The sequence below is a fragment of the Rhizoctonia solani genome, chromosome 9 (assembly GCF_016906535.1).
Source record: "Rhizoctonia solani chromosome 9, complete sequence".
NCBI lineage: Eukaryota > Fungi > Basidiomycota > Agaricomycetes > Cantharellales > Ceratobasidiaceae > Rhizoctonia > Rhizoctonia solani.
Genome location: NC_057378.1, coordinates 1,161,916 through 1,187,954, shown reverse-complemented (window position 1 = coordinate 1,187,954; position 26,039 = coordinate 1,161,916). Strand labels below are relative to the sequence as shown.

The 26,039-nt window shown below is 47.2% G+C and overlaps 9 protein-coding genes across 9 annotated transcripts; 5 read left to right on the top strand and 4 right to left on the bottom strand.

The window, feature by feature from the left end:
* Positions 1-137: 137 nt before the first annotated feature.
* Positions 138-1,451, bottom strand: RhiXN_07913 (Transposon Tf2-7 polyprotein; the record flags this gene model as incomplete). The annotated part of the gene is made up of 1 exon (XM_043327729.1): positions 138-1,451. One exon carries the CDS (start codon positions 1,449-1,451, stop codon positions 138-140), a length of 1,314 nt encoding a protein of 437 aa, XP_043183114.1.
* Positions 1,452-5,030: 3,579 nt separating this feature from the next.
* On the bottom strand, positions 5,031-6,237 carry RhiXN_07912 (uncharacterized protein; the record flags this gene model as incomplete). The annotated part of the gene is made up of 5 exons (XM_043327728.1): positions 5,031-5,296; positions 5,354-5,770; positions 5,823-5,877; positions 5,930-6,003; positions 6,057-6,237. The coding sequence occupies 5 exons, from the start codon at positions 6,235-6,237 to the stop codon at positions 5,031-5,033; spliced, it is 993 nt and encodes a 330-aa protein (XP_043183113.1).
* Positions 6,238-7,192: 955 nt separating this feature from the next.
* On the top strand, positions 7,193-8,352 carry RhiXN_07911 (pectate lyase; the record flags this gene model as incomplete). The annotated part of the gene is made up of 5 exons (XM_043327727.1): positions 7,193-7,317; positions 7,375-7,935; positions 7,990-8,061; positions 8,116-8,207; positions 8,258-8,352. 5 exons carry the CDS (start codon positions 7,193-7,195, stop codon positions 8,350-8,352), a joined length of 945 nt encoding a protein of 314 aa, XP_043183112.1.
* Positions 8,353-8,482: 130 nt separating this feature from the next.
* Positions 8,483-10,886, bottom strand: RhiXN_07910 (uncharacterized protein; the record flags this gene model as incomplete). The annotated part of the gene is made up of 6 exons (XM_043327726.1): positions 8,483-9,537; positions 9,591-9,814; positions 9,873-10,161; positions 10,220-10,455; positions 10,507-10,813; positions 10,868-10,886. 6 exons carry the CDS (start codon positions 10,884-10,886, stop codon positions 8,483-8,485), a joined length of 2,130 nt encoding a protein of 709 aa, XP_043183111.1.
* A 563-nt stretch (positions 10,887-11,449) lies between these two features.
* RhiXN_07909 (mitochondrial carrier protein) lies at positions 11,450-12,958 on the top strand (the record flags this gene model as incomplete). The annotated part of the gene is made up of 8 exons (XM_043327725.1): positions 11,450-11,674; positions 11,728-11,785; positions 11,841-11,869; positions 11,921-12,222; positions 12,275-12,461; positions 12,516-12,687; positions 12,745-12,877; positions 12,934-12,958. 8 exons carry the CDS (start codon positions 11,450-11,452, stop codon positions 12,956-12,958), a joined length of 1,131 nt encoding a protein of 376 aa, XP_043183110.1.
* A 365-nt stretch (positions 12,959-13,323) lies between these two features.
* RhiXN_07908 (STE24 endopeptidase) lies at positions 13,324-15,154 on the top strand (the record flags this gene model as incomplete). The annotated part of the gene is made up of 8 exons (XM_043327724.1): positions 13,324-13,460; positions 13,525-13,765; positions 13,831-14,084; positions 14,131-14,347; positions 14,406-14,623; positions 14,675-14,941; positions 14,995-15,085; positions 15,146-15,154. The coding sequence occupies 8 exons, from the start codon at positions 13,324-13,326 to the stop codon at positions 15,152-15,154; spliced, it is 1,434 nt and encodes a 477-aa protein (XP_043183109.1).
* Positions 15,155-17,607: 2,453 nt separating this feature from the next.
* Positions 17,608-17,823, top strand: RhiXN_07907 (uncharacterized protein; the record flags this gene model as incomplete). The annotated part of the gene is made up of 2 exons (XM_043327723.1): positions 17,608-17,683; positions 17,735-17,823. The coding sequence occupies 2 exons, from the start codon at positions 17,608-17,610 to the stop codon at positions 17,821-17,823; spliced, it is 165 nt and encodes a 54-aa protein (XP_043183108.1).
* Positions 17,824-19,565: 1,742 nt separating this feature from the next.
* RhiXN_07906 (uncharacterized protein) lies at positions 19,566-21,784 on the top strand (the record flags this gene model as incomplete). Its single annotated transcript, XM_043327722.1, has 4 exons — positions 19,566-19,676; positions 21,198-21,344; positions 21,402-21,427; positions 21,478-21,784. 4 exons carry the CDS (start codon positions 19,566-19,568, stop codon positions 21,782-21,784), a joined length of 591 nt encoding a protein of 196 aa, XP_043183107.1.
* Positions 21,785-23,937: 2,153 nt separating this feature from the next.
* RhiXN_07905 (uncharacterized protein) lies at positions 23,938-24,282 on the bottom strand (the record flags this gene model as incomplete). Its single annotated transcript, XM_043327721.1, has 2 exons — positions 23,938-24,026; positions 24,078-24,282. The coding sequence occupies 2 exons, from the start codon at positions 24,280-24,282 to the stop codon at positions 23,938-23,940; spliced, it is 294 nt and encodes a 97-aa protein (XP_043183106.1).
* Between the last annotated feature and the right edge of the window lie 1,757 nt (positions 24,283-26,039).

Genomic DNA, 26,039 nt, shown 5'->3' with positions numbered 1-26,039 from the left:
GGTGCTTTTTTTGTTGGGGGCACTAATACTTGGAAATGCAGAATAGTAAATATTGAGTGGAGAAATGTTATTTACAGAAAATATTTCTAAATTGTCCAAGTTTTTAATTCCCTCTGAGACATGGTGCCTTTTCATGTTCAGAGGTCCCCATTTTCCAACTCATTCTCAGATAGATGGGCTTCATAGCCAGAGTATGTATTGGAAGGACATTGGCTAGCATAGTGTCCCTTTCCTCCACAGGTAGAGCATACAATAGGTTTTTTGCCCTTTCCTGCAGAGTCAAGATCCATAGGGCTTGGTCCAGAGTTGGAAGATTTTGGCTGGACTGGAGAGGGGTCTACAGGATGTGAGTCCTTTTTGAGACTTTTGAAGCTACTCTCAACCACAGTGCCATCATTCCACTTCACAGTAGGAATAGACATGCCCTTTGCATTTTTGCCAATTTTTGAAATGGTGCCTTTCCTTGCTTTTCCATCTGGTCCAATCATGTACACTTTATCCCCAACAGTGAGTTTATCCCTGGTCACATTGCCCAAGGCTCCTGTTGACAATGTAGTGCCACTTTTGGAACCAGAGGAGTTGGTCTGGCCCTTGTGTTGTGCCTGGAACTGTTCTAGGCGCTGGTCAATCTTCAGAGCTTTATCAGCAAGGTTCTCTAAGGAAACATTGCTGGCATTATGGTCATAGTCCTGAGCCATAAGCATCTCCTTGATTTTGAGAGACAGGCCATCATAGAAAAAGTCCCTTAGGGATATGTCATTATACCCTAGGTTCTGGGAGTAGGTTTGGAAGTCCTTGTAGTAATCTTGAACAGACTTGGTTTGCTTTAGGGTCTTGAATTTAGCCCTATAGTTCTCAGTCTTGTTCTGGACATTCCACCTTGCATTGAACTGCAACCAGAACCCATTGATACTGTGGAGCCAAGCCACTGGGTGATTATTGACAACATCCTCTTCTAAGTAGGGTTCAAGCCACTCATGAGCTTTACCCTCCAGGCAAGAGATAATAAAAGCTATCTGTTCCTCAACTGAGGCTTGGGGATATGAAACCCTCAGATAGTGAGAGACAGCCACCCTAAATGAAACTGCTTTGTCTTTGTTACTACCATCAAACTTCTCTGGTAGGTTAAGCTTGGGCCTCCTGGACCCAGAGCCTGAGCCTGAACCAGAACCTTGAGGGGCACCAGCCAGAGCAGAGATAATATTCTCCAGGGCTTTGACTTGCCCTTCCATCTGGGTGATGCCACCATCATGGTTTTGAAGAGAGTTGTTGGCAGTAGCAAGATCAGCAGTGTTATTGTGGATCTGACCAATTGCTACCTGCAAATTATGATTAACAGCCATGATTAAGGTTTTCAAGGCTGTGAGGGTCTGAGACACCTCTGCAGGTAATGAAGGTGCAATGGAAACAGAATCAGGATCCACAGTAACAAAGAGATTTTGGCTGCTCATGATGAAAGTGGAAAAATAAAGAAGAAGAAGAAATATAAAAGGTAGAAAAGAGTAGAAAGGTTACAGGAGTTCTATACTACTGAAAGTGCCATACTACTAAGAACTATCCTAAAAATGTTCAAAAAACTATACTAAAAAATTCCTGCTCTAGGCGCTAAAACTTTGCTCCACACCTAGCCTTGGACAGCCCCTGCAACTAATCAACAGCTATGGACAAGCGTGATATAGAAGTGGGTGTTCTGCAAGCGGGTGTTTTGCTGACTAAGTTTGCAAGGCAGTAGGTGAATGTATCCACCTGTCAGGTTGGTGATTCCTAGTCTATAGCCCTATAGTAATCCAGGTACTGCTTAGTCCCTCAGGGTCTTTGATTATTACACCCCTATGACCTTCAGCTATTCCCCAGGTACTGGTACCACAGATGGTCTCAATCCCCTAAGACTATAGTGCCCACTAAGCTGGCCCACCAATAGTCCTAGTTAAGCAATACTGGGGCAAATGCGTCACCCAGTAGAGTATTATATGCTAGCACTAACAAGAGCACTGCACAGAGCCAAGAACTTGACCTAATGTCAGAGTCTGACTAATGAAGAATGGGATATATGCCTAAAGAGGCAGTGCTGGCTTTGGGGATAAGCAGAAGACTGCAACCAACACTTTAGATAGAGAGATTACTTGCCAAATGTGGCACAAGACCCCTTAGAGCAGAGCAGGAGAGTGGGGAGGGTAGTCAGTAGATTGACAGGAGGTCAAGTTCTGGTCTGAATGCCAGAACTCTCCCTTCATTATATACATCATACAGAACAAGGGAACTGTAAAGTACAAAGGAGAACAATGGAAGACATACTACAAAGGTATGGGTAACTAAGAGAACAATAGAACAATGCAACTAAGGACATATGGTAACTAAGTAACCAGAGGACAAAGCTAACAGGCTAAACAAAGGGACCATTCACATTCCATGTTGATTGCTCTGCCAGGGGAGTCCTGCATGGCCTGTGGTCATGTTGGGAACATCCCCTGGTCCATATAATTTGTAAAATTTAGATAAAATGATAATAGAATATTAGGGTATCTGTGTCCATGCCTCTTGGGTCATGACACAAATGCTCTTAATAGTGGACTTTAACTCTCCAGTGATCAAGCTATGTGCATATAAATCCAAGGCTTCATCTCAACCCAAGTGTACATCTGCTGTCATAAACAGAGGAAAATAGAACTAGCTGGAATTGAACCAGCTTGACCACTAAGCCATAGAGCCTGTCCTAGACGTCCTTAAGGGCTGTCTGGGTAGCAGGCACTTGTGGCCGTATAGAACTGAGTAAGACCGCTTAAGGCGGTGGAGGGGTGGCTACCTACAGCAACTAACTATCTAAGTACAATGACCAAGGCCCTAGTGGCAATGGCAAGCTATGTATCTATGATGAGGGAGTTGCTTAAGGCAACAAGTACAGGTGGTGGCTAAGTAGTTACTGGCCTAAGGCCTTGTACAAGTTAGGGATGCAACAAGAGGTAATTGACCTGGGTGTTACCATGGTTGGTTGGCCTCCTTATATATTCTACAGAGTAACTATTTACAAATACATTTTATCAAATACGTGATCCAATAAGAACCCTGCTCTGCAGTTGGCCTTACTCATGCATACGTGTCACTGACGTGTCATGATGACGTCATAGGTGGAGGTGGCTACGTATGCTGATTAAGTGCGGGTGGGGACGTGGCTTGGCGCTTAGCGTATGATATATAAGCGCCAAAGTCACGTGATTGAAAATATTGTCTGTTTGCCTTTGTTTAAATCCAAGAAAATGGGAATAAATTCCCTGGTATTGACTGTGTCTACAACAGAGCCCTATTATTCCTCTGCTGACAACCCATGATTACACCTGCTACCCCCAAATTTGGGCTTGGGCCAGCATGCAACCACTTGTACTGGTCATGTGACCGTGTCCAGGACATCTGCCAACAAAAATGAGAAGGCCATGATTCTGTGTGGACAAGGACTCACTGCAGAACACCCATTTCAGACAAGAATAAGCTCTCCAAAGATCCCTATACCTACTATAGGGAAAGCACTGGACCATCTGGTTGTTACCAATATAGTCACAAGCAAGATGAAAACTGTTGTTCAGGTTGGGTTCAAAGACCCAGTTGCTCAGCAAAAACTGTTTTTGTTGTAACACCAGAGGTTTGGTAATGGTGTACTAACACACCAATAACATGTCATTACACATATACACATGATAACACTGATGTGATATACAGTTATAACACCATGTAACACCAATTACACCATTACCAAACCCCTGATGTTACAACACCCCAATTACATGTAATCACATGTTATTCCACCCCACATATTTTGCTGAGTGCATCTTGCCTACCCTATAGAGTGGTGACCAAACTCCAAAGAATGCTGCTTCATGGTTGCTGGGAGACTCATAGCAAATATCTTATCAGAACTGTAAGAGTCTTATGTTATCCTGTTTCTGAATTGCGTTTAACTTTGGACTGTCCAGTCAAAGTGGGATTGGGATGCGGCGGAGAGATCTCTGCTGTCTCTCTATAAGTTAGAACTTCCACTTTTGGATTGAATATATTTGGGTGGTACTCAGTTGTGTATGCTCATTAACTTGATCCTATTAGGAAAACAATGCTATGTATGTTTTACTCTATCAGTAAATTCTACTTAATAAGTATCCAAACACCCGACTGTTATGAGCTTTCGAATCAATTAGTTTGGCGCCACGAGTAATTTTTCAGCCCACCCTTGCGTTTAGGAGATAGACAAAGAGTTCTGATATTCTCTAGCTATTCGATATAATATATGGGTTTACTTTATTCGCGTAAGACAGCTGTCAACCCGGGTTACGCGTTGGCATGATGGTCAAAGGCAGAGCATCTCCCTACGTAGCGACAGAATACCAGTGGCGTTGTTGCTGACGGTCTTGGCCACAAATCAATCAGTACAATACGAGCGCGAAGCTCCGGACCAGCAATTCTGAACTCATCCTATATACCACGCGTAGTCGTAAGGCCTTTTGGGAATCATGTAGCAAATCAGACGTATATGTTAGTAAAATGAAACAGCACACCCAAACGCACCACGTATCTATTCCAAGAACGAACACTACTTGTAGGATCGGCCATAACCTAAATCTAAATGTATGGCTGCCTTTTTGAAAGGTTGGACAGGAAACGCCACGCGGGCTTATTACCTATCGGTAGATTATTCTTGTAGTTTCCTTATCACATGAAACCTATTCCTAAGTATGCTTATGGGGACCTATATACTAATTGAAAAGGCAGAAGTCAATCCGTTCTCCGGCTCAGAATGAACTAAGTTATTGAAACTGGTTGAGAAGATAGCCACTCGGGACAATGTCTATTCTGATGGCGCAGGCCGGTCCTTGCACCATAATATACATGATGGTTGTTTCTCGACGAACCACAGTCCATATAGGGGGAGGAGAATGTTATAGGTCAGGTCCATCGACCGAAGAAGCGTTTTGAGCGAATGAAAATGGAGATAAGTTAAAACAGGATATCCAAGGATTTACACAGTCGTGCAGGAATGTTGACATTCACTTTTTCACTGCGGCCCTTTCCAGTGCCTCTCTCGCCAAATTCTGACGCTTATTGTCCCGTCCGCGTCGCCCCCCTCTTCTTGTTCGACGAGTCTTCTTTTGTCCAGACGTAGATGTGGAAGCCGATGCAGCAGACCCGACGGAGGGGGAGGGAGAAGATGTATCAGAGTCTTCACCGGCCGAATGCTCAGCCCTTGACTCGGGCTCGGATGGAGGAATTACTGTGTCTGGTTTATTCGGTTTGGAAGGTGTTCCATCATAGCCTGCCAGACCGCAAATTCGTCAATCATAATCCCGCCGAATGATACTTTACCACTAACCAGCAAACGGATCTATTTTGGGTCGCTTCTGCCTCCCCAACAGCTCATTTGAAGAGTCTGGGCAGTCGCTTGAGACAATTTTCGAGGAAATCATCTCGGGTTCTTCCCACCCTTCCATCGGCTCATCATCGTCATCGCTCGAGTCCTGGTCAACTTTGTTTGCCGCAAGAGCCACTTCACGATCGCGCTTCTTGGCTTTCCAAGTACCAGCCGCAGGTTCCTCGTCGCTACTACTGCTTTCGTCAGATGCTTCAACTTCAGTCTTGGAAGGTCCTGCAGCCGGAGCTTCGACGGTAACATTATCGCTTTCGTCAAAACGGGTATGAGTTGGCTTTGCAAAATTCTCTTGCGATATTGCAGAAGAAAGTGCATGCTTAATGAATCGATTCGCAACCTTTCCGTCAACGGCCAAAGTTCCTGAATGCGAAGATCAGGATAATCGGTTGCATAAAAGGAAATAGATACCCACGCTTGGCAGGATTTTCGGCCTCTTTTATTTTTGCGAAATACGATTTGACACGGTCCTTGAGAAGGAATGTTGGTGAGGTTTCCCAGCTGATGAAATCTTGTACCTACTAGTTCTGGAACCACATCATGCGTCTCGCCACCTCCCAGATTATTTGGGTTGAACCCTTTTGCTCTGAGTTGTACTGAAGATTGGCAGTTATTGATTTGGATGCAATGTTGCAAAATTACCGCTTACTCCAAACAAGGTCATTCAAAACATAAGATAACCATACTTGAAGTTTGGCTCGGTCCAGAGGTGATGATAACTGCTTGTTAAGGTCCGACAATGGTACACCTAAAAGGGGAGCAAGTACATCTTCCAGCTCGTCTATAGAAGAAACCAGATCGTCGACAGTCTCAGATAGGTGGTCGGTCATTGTGAGAAGTTCGATGTTTTCATTGGAGCCTCTGGACTCAAGCGCCCGCGCTTAGACCTCATTTGCAATTGACAATCACCCCAGGCCGAAGGGCTAGCGCGACTCCCAAGCCAATCCCGCATTATCTCTTGGGCGACGATACTTTAGGCTCGAATGAAAGCCCGATTCGAGATCTAAATTATGCTTTATTTCATTAGAGGACCTTACGAAACGAACTATAGCAGATCTGGACTGCAATGGATTGTCTACTCATTCTGCTGACGAGATCGACGGCGAATTGTTCTCAACCCGCAGCTTCAACTGCGACGTTTCATCTCTATGAGTTCTAGTTTAGGAAGATAGGCTCAAAAAGCTGTTCAATTCATGGTGTTTTGGTTGCTTCTATCCTGAAGTTGATGGTATTTAGGTGATCAATTACAACTGTATCTGATCTCATCCTGGCTCTTGGTGTACAAACCCCTTCACTACTAGCTACGTTCCCCGGCTCCGGCAAATCTCTTGAGAGTTAATCTCTGCCAAAACTCTCTCTGAATCACCAGCTCAACAAAATCGTCGCTATGTGACTAATCCAGCGAGGTTTCCCGAACTGACCTCTTGCATCTTGGAATGATATGTAATTTGTGCCGACTGCGGACAACATTCCCTTGGGCTTGGCGAACCGCTCGAAACACTATCTTGCTCTATGTTTAACCACACGTGGTCCGCAATCGAAGTGATTGCGGCTGCGGCAGAACCGTAGATGCATCTAACTTCACAACAAGAAGCTTCAGTAGGAAGCAACGTAATTAACCTTGTATAGTATGGTAATGCATAGGTGTCTTCTCCAATTCTCGGACATAACTCTTGCAGTATAAGAGGTTGCCTCCCATTGAATGAACATACAACAAATAGCTTGCTTTACTTGTATTCACTCACTCGACTCGACCCTACCACATACTCTCATTCCAAAACAGTCATGAAGTTCACTTCTTCTTTCACCGTTCTGGCCGTTGCGATTCAACTGGTTGTCGCCTCTCCGACTGTGGTACGCCGCGCATCTACCAGCGACGTTGCCACCATTGGCTATGCAGCCCTGGGAAAGTAAGCCATGGTCTTTTCTTAATCAAGCCCATCATTCTCAATATGCCTCGAGTATAGAACGACCGGTGGCTCTGGAGGCTCCACTGTCACCGTCACCTCCTTGGACGAGCTCACCGATGCCGTTTCGGATGACACTGCCAAGATTGTTGTTATTTCTGGAACAATCTCCGGCAACACTGTCGTTAAAGTCGGCTCTAACAAGTCGATTGTCGGTGCATCTGGCGCCACTTTGGCTGGAGTCGGTCTGCGCGTATTGAACGTCGAAAACGTCATTATTCGAAATCTGAAAGTCAGCAAGGTCCTTGCCGAAGCTGGCGACGCGATTGGCATTCAGGCCTCTAGCAAGGTGTGGGTTGACCACCTCGATTTGTCCTCGGACCAGGACCACGACAAGGACTACTACGATGGGTTACTCGATATTACCCATGGTAGCACGTACGTGAGCGTCACCAACTCGGTCTTGCACGACCATTGGAAGTCGTCGCTCGTTGGGCACTCGGATAGCAACGAAGACGAAGACAAAGCGATCACCGTCACCTATGCGCTGAACAAGTGGTACAATTTGAACTCGCGTCTTCCAAGCTTCAGGTTTGGAACGGGTCACATTTTCAACAACTAGTAAGCTAACTTTCCCAAGCTCTTGGGGTACTCGAAACTGATCATCTTTCTCAGCTATTACGACTCGAGTGACGGTATCAACACCCGTGTTGGCGCCCAACTCCTTGTCGAGAACAACGTATTCAGGTGGGATATATGCGCTCAAGACGACTTCCGATGCTAACTTGATCAAATAAACAGCGGTCTCAAGAAGCCCCTTTACTCGACCGACTCCGGATACGCGGTCGCCACTGGTAACGATTTTGGAGATGGCGAAAACACAGCCGAGGCCGGTAAGTGTCCTAACGCATCCACCGCGAATACTTGCTGATTTTTTCAATAGGCACATTCAGCACTGCCCCTTATGACTACGATCTCCTCGACGCCAGCGCCGTCGTGGCAGCTGTATCCAGCGCAGGAGCTACACTCTCGTTCTAAATTTCTGAACATCTGCGCTGATACCAGCCAGCGATACCACTCTTATTTCAGTCGATACAACAGAATATACATGCTTTTTTTATAATCCAAAACACCAGAATTTTCATCACTATTCAATAGTGGTATTGAGTTATCGGCGTCCACCGCGCTGCTGAGCTACAAACGTCTGCGTTCGCTGGGTGCGTGTCTGCTGCTCGCGGATGACATCGGAATAGGTAGGCAAACGCGTGGATGTCCCCGAAAAAACACTCCCATCACCACGGTGTGAGGGCGGTGGTTGACCATAGTTCAAACCTGAGCTCCCCTGTGGGGCTGTGCTTCCCGGGGTAGACGGCCTCCCATAATGCGTTGGGCCTCCGCGAACAGACCCATACCCGGGATTCGTTCCCCCATAAGTGGACGTGCCCTCGTAAATCGTGGATCCCCAATGTCCTGATTCGAAATTCAAATGAGCCTGGTCGAGTCTCGCATCCAACAGCCACTGCAACTCTCTCCTCTTTTGATCGAGACGTCGCTTGGCTACTACGAGGCTGCCCAAGCCAAACAGGAAAAGCGACCAACCGAGCAACGTGAAGAACAACGAGGGCGATTCGGGCTCTGATTCAGGAGACGGTAGTGGATGTGGGTGAGTGGATCCTGGACTACCGGTCGGAACCGGATGTGCCGTTGAGGGGTAGGTTGGCTCCGGTTCGGGATGGGAATGCGAGGTGGAAGGTTGTGGATGGGGAACTGGTTCTGGTTTTGGTTCATGCTTAGGCGGCGGCGACGGAGGTCTCGGTGCCCATTTCTCCGCATAAGGTGGGAACAGTGGACCTTCATAAGATTCGTCTGGGGGAGGTATGGGTGTATCAGGCCGTGAATGTCCCGAGAACCTCGTATACGTGATCTTTGCAATGGTCATTTCCGCATCGTCTTGCGAGTGTAAAGGAGCAAGCGCAAGTCGCAGCGTGTGCTGAGTTTGATCGTCGAGTCCTGTTTGACTCCAAAGCAGGACGGGTTCGAGTTTGGGGGATAGCGTCAAAGATGTGGAGTTGATAGAAGAGGATTCGATAAGGCTAGTCGGAGCATTTAGGTACGCTTGTTCGGCATCGATCAGGTGGCATACGTCGTTGATGCATACATGCTGTGATGCCAACGGGCCTTTTACTAGCGATTTCGGTGCTCCGTAAACGTGTACCTCCGATCCTGATGAATCCTTCAGCTCAGACAACAAGCTCAAACAGGTCGTAAAGATGTACCTTGGAATTCAAGCGTGATGCTTGGATCTTCGCTCTCACGATACGACCAGACCGTGCTCCGATACGTGAACCCTTCCGCGGCTTCTTTCCAGACCCACGGGTCGAACCAGTCTGAACACCACCATCCTGTCCAGGCCAGGCATCGTCTTCCGGGATAATAAACAACAGCTGTATCATCGTGCGAGACCGAGACGGTTTTCGTCTGAACCGAGGGAAGGTCCGGGCTAGCAATATCCCTAGTGAATACCGAATATTGTCCATGTAGCAATCCAAAAAGCTCACCTGGAGTACTCTTGCTTCTCAAAGTACCTAATCTCTTTGAATGGGAATACGGACATGTCTTTCCCCTCTGATTCGACCAACCGAACAGCAATATGAGTCCTGAGATCCGGATCGAGAGCATCACTCCGCCATAGCAATACTGCTTCGTGTCGATGATTTGTCTCTAGGTATGCATGTTTGAGATCGACAATTTCGCAGTTCCCCGAGTTGATTCGAACGCAAATAGGACTGAGGTAGTCGGTATCCGTGATGTGAGCTTTTGGAACTCCGTAAAGTTCAACAACGCCGGCTGCAGCTCAGATAATGAGAAATGACGAGTAGTCTGATTGAATCGAAATAACGCCCACCTTTGATCGTAGCGTCTACTCCCCAACGATCTCGATTCTCTTGGTCCCGGGACCGAAGCTCATGCCAAGTTACACGGGACCCGTCTTCAGCAGTATAGGTCTTGGGTGACCATCCAAATTCAAATGGGATCTTTGATGAACCCGAGGAGACTGGCTCTCTGGGCCAATAAGAGAGAAGTGGATGAGTGTCGTGCATAATCACTTGTCTAAAGCGCCAAGCATCCTGCTCGATCGGCCTAGATTGCATGCATTACGTCACTAGTTAGGATCGAGAGTTTGTGACTGACCATGGCGTTGGCCGCTCAGTCGTATACACGGCGTGAGAGAACTGGATGCCTTGGTACTGGGATACTTCGCCTACAGGCTCTGCGACGGATATGACGATCCGGTGTTCATGCGGTTGTAGGTCACCCTTGGCGAATATGACCACCGGAGATTCGTAGTTGTCTTCGTGCGAGTAGGCTTCGGCGACGTTCACTCGGTAACACAAGACGTCGGACGCCATGTGATGGTTCTCGCGCAGACATATTTTATATTCAACTGGAATTATGGAAATCTGGCTTCGAGGAGGACCATAAAGCCATACAGCAGAGCCTATGAAGCCAAATGTTAGTTACTACTAGCCCTATAAATAGCTATGTGATTTACCTTCAAAATCGATGATCATGGAAGATAGCTCGTGATCGAGACTTTGATGAAAAGTTGCCACCCGGCCCTGGCTATGGTACACTTCAGACCTCCACGACTGTGCCCATGTTTCACATGTCTTCCAAAGTACTTTGTCGTTCCATTTAGCGCAGAAGTCTTCGTTGGGCTCGTATGTTATGCGAGTAGGATGGGTATCATAGATAGTATTGTTGACTCTTCTCGCAACAACACCCGTGGAGGCAAGGGATACGATAAGCAAGGATAATATGACCTTAAGCCTCGGCATCTTTTACCAGTTCACCAGACGTACAGGGGAGTCCTCTGCCCAGCTGGCGTTGTTGGGTGTGGTTGTCTGATGGAAGCCATGTGGCTATCTGGGACATAGATCACGAGATATGCACGTGCCACTGTTCAGTAGTTGGGTGTTTAAGTGGCTGTGTCGGCTTGGCTATCTTATCTACCGGATCGGGAATTGATTGCTCCCGTTAATCTGCTGACTGAAAGCACGCGATTGCTGACTGACCAACACTGCGGGGGATATGAATAGCGTCATGAATACTAGATCTGCTCTTGCCCGCCATCATGCCGCCTGGTACTGACGTAGAGAACCGATCTGGAAGCAGCGAGCGAACTCCTTTACTACAGAGCGAGCCTACTGCAGATGAACATGAGCAAGCGGCCTTGCTTGAACCTCAACCCGAACCAAAGACCAAATTCTGGTATGCTTGGAGGTTGTTCTGGGCTCTCCTTGCCGCCGTTGTGTTGGGTATCTTTATCAAGGGGTGGATAGACGCAGACGATGTTGACGTATGTCTGAATTGCTTTCTAATTTACCCAAGACTTACCTTGATATTTTATAGTTTGATCTCAAAGGAGCACTGAAGCGAGCGTTAGGGGGAGGATTGAGTGGTGCTGCCGGTAGGTTATACTACTTTGTGGCCTGACAGCTGCTAACTCGACCCATGCGGAACAGCCATGGTGCTTCAAGTCTTGACTCTTATGGTAAGCTCAAATGCTTATTCGGCAGATGCGTGTGAACTAAATCCCTCATAGCCACTCCGAACTATCATGAACTACCAATACCGCCATGGCACATCTTTCACTACGGCAACCCGTACCCTCTACCAAGACGGCGGAATCAGGAGATACTATCAGGGTATCGGTCCAGCACTCGTTCAAGGTCTATTTCCAATCCTTGCCCTCCAAGTAATCATTCTTACATGTAAATCTCTGAAAGGCCCCGTATCCCGCTTTGGTGATACCGCAGCAAATGCTGGGATCCTCGCTCTCTTGCAGTCCAACTCGTACTTGAGCAAGTTACCCACGCCCATCAAGACCGTTTTCGCTTCCGCTTGGTATGTACCATCTACCTTGTCGACTTGTCTTTCGACTCACATTTGTTCTTAGTGCCGCCGGGTTTAGGATGATCCTCACTCCGATCGACACACTTAAGACCACACTTCAAGCTCAAGGTGCGCGGGGAACCGCACTTCTCAGACAACGCATCAAGACAGATGGGATTGGGAGTCTATGGTGGGGTGCGCTTGCGACTGCTGCGGCAACTTTCGTGGGCCACTATCCCTGGTTTGCTACGGTGGGCATTTCTCGATTTATTTCATTATCATATTATACTTACCCTCCTCTATAGTACAACTACTTGAGCGAGGTAATCACCGAACCTCCCAAGCATCCTCTATTCTGGTGGCTACTTCGCCTGGCGTTTATCGGGTTCTGCGCCTCGATCGTGTCAGACTCAATCTCCAACTCACTCCGTGTGGTCAAGACCTACCGCCAAGTCAACGATACCAAAGTTTCATACTGTACGTCTCCGATATTTTATAACCTTTCTTTTGTTCACTAAGGTTGAATACATACAGCCGAAGCTGCAAGATTGGTCGTCCTCCAAGACGGAATCGTCGGTCTCTTTGGACGTGGACTCAAGACCAGAATTTTAGCAAACGGCCTGCAAGGATTGTTGTTCTCGATCTTGTGGAAGATTTTCTTAGACCTGTGAGCCGCTCGATGTGCTTATTGGGATATATTACTTATTCGAGTTAATTTATTAGCTGGGAAAAGAAGACGCGCTCTTAGCAGACCAGTCCAACGGCTCCGGCCATTTTGCATCTAAGACAAATTTTGCTTTGTATAATCTAGGCAGTTTCGTTTTCCATACCAATACATAGATTTCAGATATCACTCTAAACGAGTAAAGAATCAAGGGTAGATACCTCAACGAGAGGGGGTCGGCTTCAGCGCCACGATTTACAATTAGTCGCGATTGGTCATCAATACAACTTCTCGATATACGTGGCTCTAAACGTCAAACCGCGCGCCCGACCATCATCATCACCCAGACTACGTGTTAGCTCCATCTTGTATGCGGACATAAGTCGCTTGCTTTTCTTACTACTCGCTCATACCTTCGACATCAACAACGTCATTGCGGGATCCCAGCCATGACGAAAAATCCAATCGCAGCTTTCCAAGCGGGAGTGGAAGATAAACTTGGATTCATCTCGACCGAGTTTATCAATTGGCAAGGATACGTTTTAGCCTTTTCGTGGGGTGTATGGGCTTTCGAAACATACTTGATGTGCGTTCATTTTTCCTCTACCAGGCAGCTTCAAACTGAGCGAGAAAAAATAATATCAATCCAGATACCGCCAATTCCCCAACTATTCCCGCCCACACCCCCCAACCGCGCTCAAATCCCACTTTACAGACGAAGTGTTCAAGAAATCCCAGCGCTACGGAAAGGACAAGGCCAAGTTTGGTCTCGTGTCTAAGTTGTATTCGCAGCTTTTGGAGACTGCGTTGATCGTTTTCGGTGCATTCCCTTGGGCGTGGAAAGTCTCTGGGAACCTGCTGGCCAAGTTTGGGTACGGTCCGGAATACGAGGTTGGTTTTTTAATTTTGAAAAGCCTGAAATATGTCACGTTGAACTGATGGTGAACTTTGGGTAGATCACCCATTCGATCGCATTTGGCACGGTTCTGTTCTACCTAAACACCCTTCCGAGTCTACCCGTTTCACTCTACAGCACGTTTGTCCTCGAGGAGAAGCACGGGTTCAACAAGATGACGTTTGGGTTATACGTAGCTGACACGTTGAAGGGCTGGGCCGTTGGATTTGCGATTGGTGCACCATTCATGGCTGCGTTTTTGAAAATTGTGGATTGGGCGGGTCAGAGCTTTGTCCCTTGGTTGATGACCTTTTTGTGGGTTTATACTCTTTTCCAAGTGACGAGAGTTGGGTACTAATAGCAAGTGCAGGGTTGCATTCCAATTGATTATGGTTGTCTTGTATCCAACGGTCATTCAGCCACTTTTCAACAAGCTCTCGCCCCTCGAGACCGGAGCCTTGAGGACGCGTATCGAGGCCCTTGCTTCCCGGCTCAGTTTCCCTCTGACGGACCTCTACGTTATTGACGGCTCCAAGCGTAGCGCTCATTCCAATGCCTACTTCTACGGTCTTCCTTGGGTGGGTCAAATCTAAATTGCCATCCTAAACAAATGATTGACCGTGCTATTGCTTGCAGAGCAAACACATTGTTCTCTTCGACACCCTCATCAAGAAATCTCAACCTGCCGAACTTGAAGCCGTACTCGCCCACGAACTCGGTCACTGGAAATACTCGCACCCGATGAAACTGATGCTCGTCTCTCAAATTCACATGTTGGCTTTGTTTTCGGTCTTCCCACCTTTTATGCGCTCGTGGCCCTTGTTGGCTAGCTTTGGATTCCCTATTGGACCCGAGTGCGTATTCGACCTGTCTTTCTCTGAACTGAAACTGATGTAAAGAAACAGGGCAAAGCCGCCTGTTTTAGTTTCCTTCTTACTCTACCAAATGGTTATTACCCCTATCGAATCCGTCGTTGGATTCCTTCTCAACGCGCTCAGTCGGAGGTTCGAGTACCAAGCAGACCAGTTTGCGTGCGAACTCGATGCGCAAGGTCTTGGTGGAGAAAAGGAGGAAGGCAAGACCGAAGAGGAGTCGACTATGCGCGCCAGGCTCGGGAGAGCGCTTGTTGCTCTACATGCTGAGAACCTTTCCACTGTTTGGGTAGACTGGATGTAAGTCGGCTGACTCGAAGGTGCGACTTTTTCACTGATTGAGATTGCATTAGGTATTCTGCGTACCACCATTCCCATCCTACCCTTACCGAGAGGCTACGTGCTATGGATGCATACGCGCTTAGTCAAAATGGCCGTCCCAAGGTGAGTTTAGAGCCAGTATATTATAGACCGGCTCGACTGATGAATGCGGCATTGAATCAGACTTCATAACTTTTTTGTATTTTATATGCTTTGCGGTACAGTCTTGCTTTGCATAATACACTATTTCTTGCACATCAAAGTAGTGCTCAAACGAGAGATCTCAACAATGTGATTTAGACTCCATGAACCACTCTCACTTCATTGAAAATGGCTATTGGGACCGAGACTTGCATACCTCAGCTCACTTCACAAACACCTTCCTCAGGAGGCACGAGTGCGACCTTTAGGTCTATCACTGCCATGCCCATTTCCCGCCTTGAGAGACGCTCGATCTATGGCCGGATCGAAGAACCTTCCTCAGGTGCAGTTGGCCCCCAGCACAGCATGATCTCCGTGCGTTGACGGAATCTCCTATAATGAGCGACGTCTACTCAACAATAATCGGCATTTTGTAACGATTGGTGTGTCGGAGTGCCGCGCTTATTTGAATGCTCTGAGCGCAATTGCTGGGTCTTGTACAAACTATACTTACATTTCGAGCTCGAATCAAGCCGCTGCTTGATAACTACCTCAGTATTTAAGAGAATCCACGACCTTCACCCTTGACCTTCAATTGGATAGCAGTCACTGTCATCACGTATCCTTCGTTGCATTACAAAATTCTATGCACAGTAGTTAGTGGAATCCGCTCCCCAATGAGTACAAAAGACTGGAAGTAGATTCTCGAGCTGGTAATCTTAGGATAGTCGCATAAGCTCTGGATCCTTTGGAACTACCTTTAGCCCCTATTTGCTAACACGTTACCATATTGGCAATGGTAAAAGTTTCTCTTCACCCACTTTATATAATATGTATGCTGCCCCGTGAAAGCAAAAAGACCGTGACCCCCAACGCCCACTGCGGCCATCGGGCACAGATCCTTGCTGTGTAATTATCCTCAAACTAGCAAGTCGCCTGGTTCTTCCACACTAGTTGTTTTTGATGGATTCGTATTAGAATCCGGTCGGGACGTACTGGCATATTCCCTCTGATGGTACTTCGAACTTGAGGGCAAGAAGAATCGCACGAGTCATGATCATCTGTGGTGATAGACGCTCGACCGGCGCATGGCCGGACTTTTTCGGAATTTGATGCGCTGATTTATGTGGGGTGAGCGCCATGAGCATTGTGCATATATGGCGTCTTAACCACGCCACGTTGATCGTTGCTGTAGTGGCGTGGAACTCCTTCGCAGAAAGAGCGAAAATCCGCTCTATCAATAGTGTACTTGTTGAAATATAAGTTGCTAACATTGAGCCCCGAATTGAGGGAGGGGATCACAAATGGGGTTTCGTTTCTGATCATCCCTCGCTCTATTCACGTCATTGGGTGCCAAGCATACAAACCCTCCCTTGAGGCGAATTCATGCCCTGGAGTTGTCGGAAGCCGACCATTCTCCAGATACAGATTCGGTCGTCAGCTTGATCAATTGAGCAACTTGAGATCCATGCCATTGGAGTAGGAAGTATATTCAAATGCTACTATAATATCTCAAATAGTTTCTTGTTGGAATATTTTGCTTCATACTTTTTGCGACAAAGTCACTTATTCGATTAGCCTCTGGACTCCAAGGGCACTAAGTTTGGATCTTTGTTCTAGAACGTCTCCTTTCGTATCCGACACATATGGTTCATGCCGATAATCCAGCCTGATTCAGTGCCTTGGAGTTACCTGGGCTACTTTATTTCAGTCTTATGTTTGCCATAGATAGCACTATAACAAAAGCCTCGACTTGGCTCCAACCCAAACGAATTATGTACTACTAAAGCAACATCACTGCCCCACAACTCCGAGGGTCGCACAGGTACAGGCTCCCCACGCGTAGCATTTCACTAATACACTTATTGTCAAACCGTGTCGGAGCATGGGCAACCGGGACGGAGACCATCCGATTGTGGCACGGTTTGTGATGGCTCTAATTCTTACAGTATAATATCCGAGGCTAAACTAATCATCATTACTCGATTGTGATCTCGGAATGTCGGCCGAGCCCGATTCTAATTTACAAACAAAGCATTTCTGGCGCTCGTCTGTCTGCATAGCCTAATCTGATAGGGCGCTAGTCTAGTTGACTCGTGAGATCTAATCCAACCAATGGGTGTCGCGGGAAACAAATCAAACACTTGAGCCCGGGCACCGGTAGCAGCTTGATCGAACATTTCATTCACTAAAGACAAACAATATTAGTTGGACTAGTGGCGGATGAAGGTCTCGACTATGGGTGGCGTGGGCATTTACCGATGGCTCAGGGGCTGCCCCGCGTTTAGGACTCTACTATATGCGGTGTATTGCTCATCCTAGTCATACTCTGTCGCCTGAGCTCTGCGTCAGTGAAAGTCAAAGCGCGCAAGTGACGTGCTCGATCATTGGTGCGTGGTAGGTATAAGAACCAGGAGTGAAGAGGCAGATAGACGCATCACAGTCTTCTCAATCCTCACTTACCCAACTCTTTCTCACATCTACTACTACTTCTACTCTCTGCAATGGCCGACTTCTTCGTCTCATCTTCTGCTGCAGTCGCCGCTGTCGCCTCCAAGAGCACTCAGCAAAACAAGTCCGGTATGGCGTTCGACTTTGGAGACCAGACACACATAGCTGACCGTCCCACAGTGCCCGCTGCTCCTTCTGACAAGGCCGAGTCTAGCACCGCTACTCAGGGTGCTGGGTCGAACTTCTCGATGTGCGAGATCATCATGTAGAGGTAAGCGACTGTATGCGCTGTAGTTCTGGAGCACATGGCTGACGAGATGACTAGTGGTGACTTCGAGCCCTTACGTGCTATCATATAACATATAATTTGAATGTAAAAGGAATGAATTTGTTTAGTCTATGTGCCATGTAGTCTTTCGTACCTATCTAATACAACCCGGGTTATTATACTCTTGCTTGAGACTTACCCAATGATTCGGTGAGAGGAAGAAAAGGCTCTATAAAGAGCCCCATGACACTGCATATCTTGGAGGCCCGAGTCCGCGTTGATATGGCATCGGGGGTAAAAGGCGTTTATATTTCACGTCTTTCGTTTTTAAGGGATAATAGTTAGTTATCTTGTTAGGTCTGAAGAAACAAGCTGTTCGGCTCTCCTTGAAAATGTCGTCATTCTTGTTTCCGGTGAGATCAGTAGCAAAGATAGGTGTATTGAGGCTAAGAAGGCGGTTTTGTATTGAATCTTTAGACTCTAGTTGATACTCCAGTTCTGACATACTCTGAGCGTCAGAAATAGTTTCACCATTATTCTTAGAACCCATCGCGCTTCATGTAACTCCTCCAAAGGAGTCATGACTACTGTCAATCATCCTAGGTACTCGACGTTAGTCTCCTCGTCTTTTCAAACAGGGCATGATGGATCGCTAATTTAAGCGCCTATCGATTTCAGCGTCTATGGACTAGTATTTTGTAGTAATACTCATAATCTATGCTGACGATTCCCGGCCAAATCTTTTGATATTGGCTCACTTTTTTTGCTGTTTTGTGCTCCTTTCATAAGCAACGTTAATATCACGAATGCTCATGTGATTGGTTTTCCTGGGTTCAGGACGAAAATAACCATGTCACTTGAATCTTCTCCATTAAACTGGCCGGCACAATTTTCCAATCTTTTAAGCGATCATGCTACCAGTATGCTAGATGATAATTGCTTAAGTTAGTATGTATAACCAGGATTTGATACGGCTAAGCAATGCATAATTTAGTATCGCTCGCTCCCAGGTCCAACGTTAACCCAATAATAGAATTTGTCTAATACTACAGCATAGGTCCCGCATGTACATTGGTGAAAGGGCCAAATCCCACTCATTCGCTACCAAGAACTATTAGATCCAGATAATGAAATCTTGTCTCATCGAACTTGCGACTGCTCGCGGATTATATCCGTATACGGAGGTGGACCATTTGAACCTCCCAATATATCATCCCGGAGAACCCCTGCCTCATTCTCGGGGACGTAGTAGGAAGGTGGTCGCGTATAGCTAGGAGGGGCAGTCCTAGTAGAGTCATTTCGCGCGCGCTCAGGGTTGCCATTATAATCCCGGTACCGGTGTGCGTGATACAACAACCTCCGTTGCTCCCTGTGCTCAGGTGCGACCTCAATACACTTTAAGGAGAAACCCAATGCTATCCAGAAGACGAGTAGTGCCTGTACCCAAATAACAAATGAGCTGGGGGGTGGAGGTCTAGAGATTGGGAATCCTCCATAAACAGGCGGCCTCCTATATACTTGTAAGTTCCAAAATATGCGTTCCCCCGGGTTACACGGGAGACTAGGTCTTATGGTGCATAGAAGGGACGGGTGTGTTGATTTGGAGGTAAATAGTGATGTGAGGTTCAAATGGCTACCGATGTAACACAGGCTGAGAAATCCCAGCCCAAACCAAACGCTTAGAGACACGAACCTTGATGTGGAGCACTCTGTTGTACAAGTACTGTAAGATAGTCGATTACCATGGAAGCTATCGAGCTTGTCCGTGGTGGTAATCATCAACGCCCGTATTTGATGCTCCCGAATCTGTGGGCTGTTCTTGAAGAAAATTTGTACAAGAGCTTTGGAGTTATTGTGGGTGGAGTAGGCTTCAGTGACGTTGGTTCGTGTGCAAAAAATGTCATTTGATGCACTGTTTCCTTCGTGAAAGCATATTATGTGGTCGGTAGGGATCGAAAGTGCAAGTAAATCGCTCTGGGGAGGCTCATAAAGCCATATCGCAAAGCCTAATAGAAGTTATAATTTTGTGAAGTATAGACCTGACACGGATAGAACACACCTTGAAACTTCATCCATGTAGCGAGTAACTCATAATATTGGCTGGGGGAGTGGATCATCCCAATACTGTTTGTATTGCAAGTAGAGACGATAGATTTGCAGCCAATGGGTCGTGCCATAATCCCGCTTAACCCAGGAAACGTGATATATAGATAAGTTAAAAGACGGTCAAATATTCGCATGGTAGATCATTCGAGATGTGGTAAATTGGTTTGAGTTATTGAGAATAGTGGGAGGCGAGGGTTTAGTGGGGTGGAGATCGTTGAGCCAATCAGGGTCATGAGGTGCGGGCACGCGACCTTTTCCTAAATTTAGCTACTTTCCGTAGTTTGCTTAGCTATCCAATCAGGGGCAAACCTTACATAGGCTTCCCTGCCGTGTATCCATAGATCTAGTGGTACTGAGTATTTTTTCGTATGGTTGCTTTATGAGCAGTCTACATCGTAATCAATGAAGAGAAAGAGCAAATAATCATACCAGCCGCATGGGAAGACTTGCCAACAACGTATCCAACTTACCCATGTATAGGTTGATCACTTATCTCTGGTACGTTCAACGGAATATTGTAGATTATTGAGAATACTAACTCACAAAATACACAAACCTAGGCTTTGGGAGAGGATCCTGCAGCAATATACTATGCACACGATCACGTGACAGCCGGTCCGACTGTCTCCTCACTGCACATTTGTCCCACCCAACGGTATCCATCCGCAAGTTCCGCTTGCTTCTAGGCACCTCACGTACCTTTTCCGGATATTAATCCTGAGCCCACAGTCTACCCCAGTTAGCATCGCGGGGCGGAACGTGGAGACGCTTGAACTGCTTTGCGGAAGTCATGTGCACGTTGCCTGCTCTTCCGCCACAAGGGGCTCGGTTTGCCTCCAAAGCAATCGAGTTCCGTACCATCGAACCAACGTTATTGTCTTAACTCCAAGAGACGCGCAGGTACAGGCACCTCATGTGTGGCATTTTACTAAGGCACGTACTACCAAACCATGTCGGAGCATGGTCAACCGGGATGAGCAGCACGCGTAGGCATCTAGCTTTGGCAGCTCCGACCTTCACAGATGGTGGATGGCGCTCATGCTTGATTCACCTCTGTCATCTAATTTGTCCGATAGTAATAATTACTATTATTTGAATTATGGCCTCATTTACAAATTAAGGCATTCTGGCGCTCATCTGTTTACATAGCCCCCGATTTACCACGGCGCTAGCCCGTCCTTTGATTCCGGCCTTCGCACGCTCCCCTCGGAGTCCAGCCAGCCGTCTCACTACTAACATACCAAATACAGTCCCCGTACCCACCGGTAGAAGCTTGATCCAGGCGCTTGTCTAGCTGAACAGGAACCACCATCCAAACAGCCCCCAGCTCCCGGTCTCGGCTACCGCAGGTCGGTGGCGTGGGCATTTGCCGATGGCTCAGGGACTGTCGCCGAACTTGGCATTCTACCGTATGCGGTGCGCATCTGCAGCTCGTCCTAGTCATACTCTGGCGTCTGAGCGTTGTCTGATCAGAGTGAGACCCAGACCACGAGCGTTACGTTGGTCCGTCGATGGCCGCCAGGCATACGTATAAGAACCGGTGGTCGAGAGCCGACTGGGACTCATCAGCTGCTCCTCACTTCTCTCACTCACACACCTCGAGTTCTTTCTTGCACCTACCACCGCATCTACTCTCTGCAATGGCCGACTTCTTCGTCTCCTCTTCTGCTGCCGCTGTCGCCGTCGCTGCCAAGAGCACTCAGCAAAACAAGTCCGGTATGGCATTCGACTTTGGAGACCAGACGCATATAGCTGACCATCCCACAGTGCCCGCTGCTCCTTCTGACAAGGCCGAGTCTAGCACCGCTACTCAGGGTGCTGGGTCGAACTTCTCGATGTGCGAGATCATCATGTAGAGGTAAGCGACTGTATGCGCTGTAGTTCTGGAGTACATGGCTGACGGGATGAGCGGCACTAGTGGTGAACCTGAGCTACAATATGAAACTATATAATTTGGATGTGAAGAAAATATGCTTGTATAGTCTATGCGTCGTGTAGTCTTTCGTACCTATCTAATACAACCCGGGTTATTTTACTTCTGCATGACGGTTACGGTGTTTGAGATCTAAGAATATTGTTGAAATATCAGTCTCACGGAACCGTACATGTAATCCTTACGCATATATTTACTTACGTTTGGATGTACGAGTATAAATATGTTCTTTATCGATTCTCGTGTACCTCAGTTCACTACCATATAGTAGAGCTGAGGTACGTATCATATCTTTCTATTCTGTTCATGTATGCTTATAATCCTGTAGATACAATATCGTCTAGGTACAGTATACACAAGAGTTCACTACCATATAGTAGAGCTGAGATACAATATCGTCTAACTCTACGTGTCTTTCAACAAATATTTCGTGCATTATCTATCTATCTCTAATCACGTTTTCATTATTGCACAGGCCCATAACTCAAGTATAATCTGAAGGTGATGTAGTTGAAATGTGTCCAACCTCGCCTGTTATGATATCCCGAATCTAGTATTTAATTGGTACAACTTCACGGTGTGCCTCTGTTCACTTTTACACATCTCGATCAATATAAACTATGCAGGTGTGCCAGTAAAGGCAAGCTTCTCATGGGGATGGGTCGGGAACTGACGAGTCCACGTTCAAACTACTCATTTTATCTGGACCCCAATCTGACGGATTATATATCATCATTAAGTAGCAGGACTCATATTGCCCATGTAAGTCCAACGCGACCATATGTGTGGCTCCATCGTTCTACTCGTGCCCTCCACATTTGATATCCGCCCGCGAGAGAGCGAGAAAGCTCAGTATGCTGATAGCATAGTTGTATAGCCCATAAAACTCTATTTCACGTTTGCAGCCTCCCTCCGACCCAATGCTTGAAGTCCCTAATGTTAATCAAACCCAAGAATAGAATAGAAAACTGACCGGACAGCAGACAAAGCGAAATCCTAGGAGATATGATTAGGGTGAAGTAAACTAGTCTAATACAGTTAATGGACGTAACGCCGAGACTATAGAACAGATATTTTGCATAAAGCAGGAGAGCTACTGAATAGGAGTTGGAGATTGAGGGGATAACAGACGCAGAAATGATTCAAAGTTGGTAAAGACTTTCAGCTCGGCCTCAAGTGTTGTGAAGCCTAAGCTGGATTCTGGTTGGCGGGGTAACGATAGCCAAGGCTAATTCATGCAGCCGGAGCGGTACAAGGTCGAAATTAGGATGGTGCCTCGGCACAGGCTTAAAACATACTAGGCAGTAATTCGATAGGCACCTTCGTGTATTGTGCGTGTGGAATATCGTCAGAAAGGTTCGAATGCTACCGCCTGAACTTTACTGACCCCGACTTTGTGTGTACGTTGCCATCATAACAAATTTTTGTTTTGCTACTTGAGTGGCATTAAACACTCGAGCCGCCTTACCACCCAGAGTGAATAATGAGGCATTTTTCGTTTTGCATTTTTATGACATACAGCTATAGCTAACAACCCGGATTGCCTATGGTTTCGATGCTGTCGAATTATAATGCCCTAGGCGAAAAGCTGCTAGTTGACTCCACGAGACAAGGCTCAAGCAAACTTTTTGATAGCATGGCGTAGGCGTGACCTAACAACGCTTAGTGTGGCGCGACTTTGGCCATCGTATCAGTGGAAGTGATCGTCGCGTGCCGAACCTGTGTGATTGTTGATCAATGGCCCTGAGCTGAGGATCTTTCATAATCTCGACCATCAAATATTAATGGTCGCACTCCAGTATTAGCTTTCTAGCCCAAACGATGCCTTGACTCAGGGTCTTCCGTGTAAGCTCTTATTTTATTTGCATCGTATCAATGGAGTAGTGTCACGCAGAAGTAAAATAACCCGGGTTGTATTAGATAGGTACGAAAGACTACACGACGCATAGACTATACAAGCATATTTTCTTCACATCCAAATTATATAGTTGCATATTGTAGCTCAGGTTCACCACTAGTCCCGCTCATCCCGTCAGCCATGTACTCCAGAACTACAGCGCATACAGTCGCTTACCTCTACATGATGATCTCGCACATCGAGAAGTTCGACCCAGCACCCTGAGTAGCGGTGCTAGACTCGGCCTTGTCAGAAGGAGCAGCGGGCACTGTGGGATGGTCAGCTATATGCGTCTGGATTCCAAAGTCGAACGCCATACCGGACTTGTTTTGCTGAGTGCTCTTGGCAGCAACGGCGACAGCGGCAGCAGAAGAGGAGACGAAGAAGTCGGCCATTGCAGAGAGTAGATGCGGTGGTAGGTGCAAGAAAGAACTCGAGGCGTGTAGGCGAGAGGAGTGAGGAGCAGCTGATGGGTCCCAGTCGGCTCTCGACCACCGGTTCTTATACGTATGCCTGGCGGCCATCGACGGACCAACGTAACGCTCGTGGTCTGGCTCTCACTCTGATCAGGCAACGCTCAGACGCCAGAGTATGACTAGGACGAGCTACAGATGTGCACCGCATACGGTAGAGTGCCAAGTTCGGCGACAGTCCCTGAGCCATCGGCAAATGCCCACGCCACCGACTTGCGATAGCCGAGACCGGGAGCTGGGGGCTGTTTGGATGGTGGTTCCCGTTCAACTAGACAAGCGCCTGTACCAAGCTTCTACCGGTTGGGACGGGGACTACATTTGGTATGCTAGTGGCGTTCCGGCCGGCTGGACTCTGAGGGGATCGTGCGAAGGTCGGAGTCAAAGGACGGACTAGCGCCGTGGCAAATCGGGGGCTATGTAAACAGATGAGCGCCAGGATGCCTTGATTTGTAAATAGAAACCGGACTCGGCCGGTGCGACCTCTCGTGATGGTAATCGGATAATAAGGATAAACCTGTAAAGTACGAGCGCTATGTGTGAAAGTAGAAAGTGTGATACACCGCGCCACAGATAGTAACGCTCGTCCTGGGTAATCGTGCTCCGATACGGGTTGAAAAGTAATGCCACAGTGCAATGTCAAGCATGGGTGATGTATTCCTGTGCAATATTTGGAGTTACGGGAAAATATTCTTGGATTATTGAGTCCATGGGATCCGTTTGAATCGGAACTGGGCCGCGGCCCTCGCAGTAGGTCTATGAAATAGGTGGTGTGCATATGGTCACCTTGGAGTGAGTGAAGTTCCCACAAGTCACATTTCACAGCACAAAGGCGCACTGGACTATCGCCTCACGGTCATTGTCCGAGGCGCCCAGATAATTAAATCAGTTGGATAGCCTATTTTCCAATACCAAAGGGGGTCCTTGCCCCCACTATTGTAGTCGGACCAAGGGTGGCACCTCGATGAACTATATGCGTCTGATCCAAAAGGTCGGATTCGTTGAAATTTAAGTGTAGGCTGAACAGGCGGTTGTGCCTAAACCCATGAGAGAAATGTGTCGCAGAGTTATTATATGAAATCTCAACGAACTGGTAAAATCGTCTCATCCCAGTGGTGTGGGTTGGTATCAACAGATTCATCTTTAACAATAATACCCGTCAACAGTGAAGCAATTCCGGTCTTTACCTCATTTCTGTACGTACCGAATCCCACGAACGCAATGATTGAGAAGTTATGATCAAGATGCTGTATGCGTATTACCCGAGGCTCCCACCCCGCACAAGCCGGCACATCAAATTTTGCAAAAACCTGGCCACCGCGGCAGGTCGAGCGTCTATCACTGCCAATGACAGTGACTCGGCTTGCTTTCCCGCACTCTCAAATTCAAAGCATCATCAGCAACGATGTTCCAGTATATTCTGACCCAATTCGCATTTGGCCCCATCAAGAGACGGAGACCGGTGTAAGAGAACTGATCGATTTACCAAGTTAGGTACAATCACCTCGGGAAGGATCTATGCTTCATATATGACTCGCATGCCGGTGCCCGAGATGACCGTTGCGACCCGCCTTTTGTCTTCAGCTCCACGAAAAGTATGGTAGCAAATTTACGTATATTATTGGTTAGTTTGGGAACGGGAATCCAAACAACGAATAGCGCCGCCCGGACTCGACTGCTCCACAAATCGGCCAATCGATTCCTGGCCGAGGTGAATCATGATCCTAAACGATCATCTATAGAATTTGATTCGTTGTGATCATAAAGCCAGTGCAGTATTGATCCAACAATGAGTTCGAGAAGTATTGCCC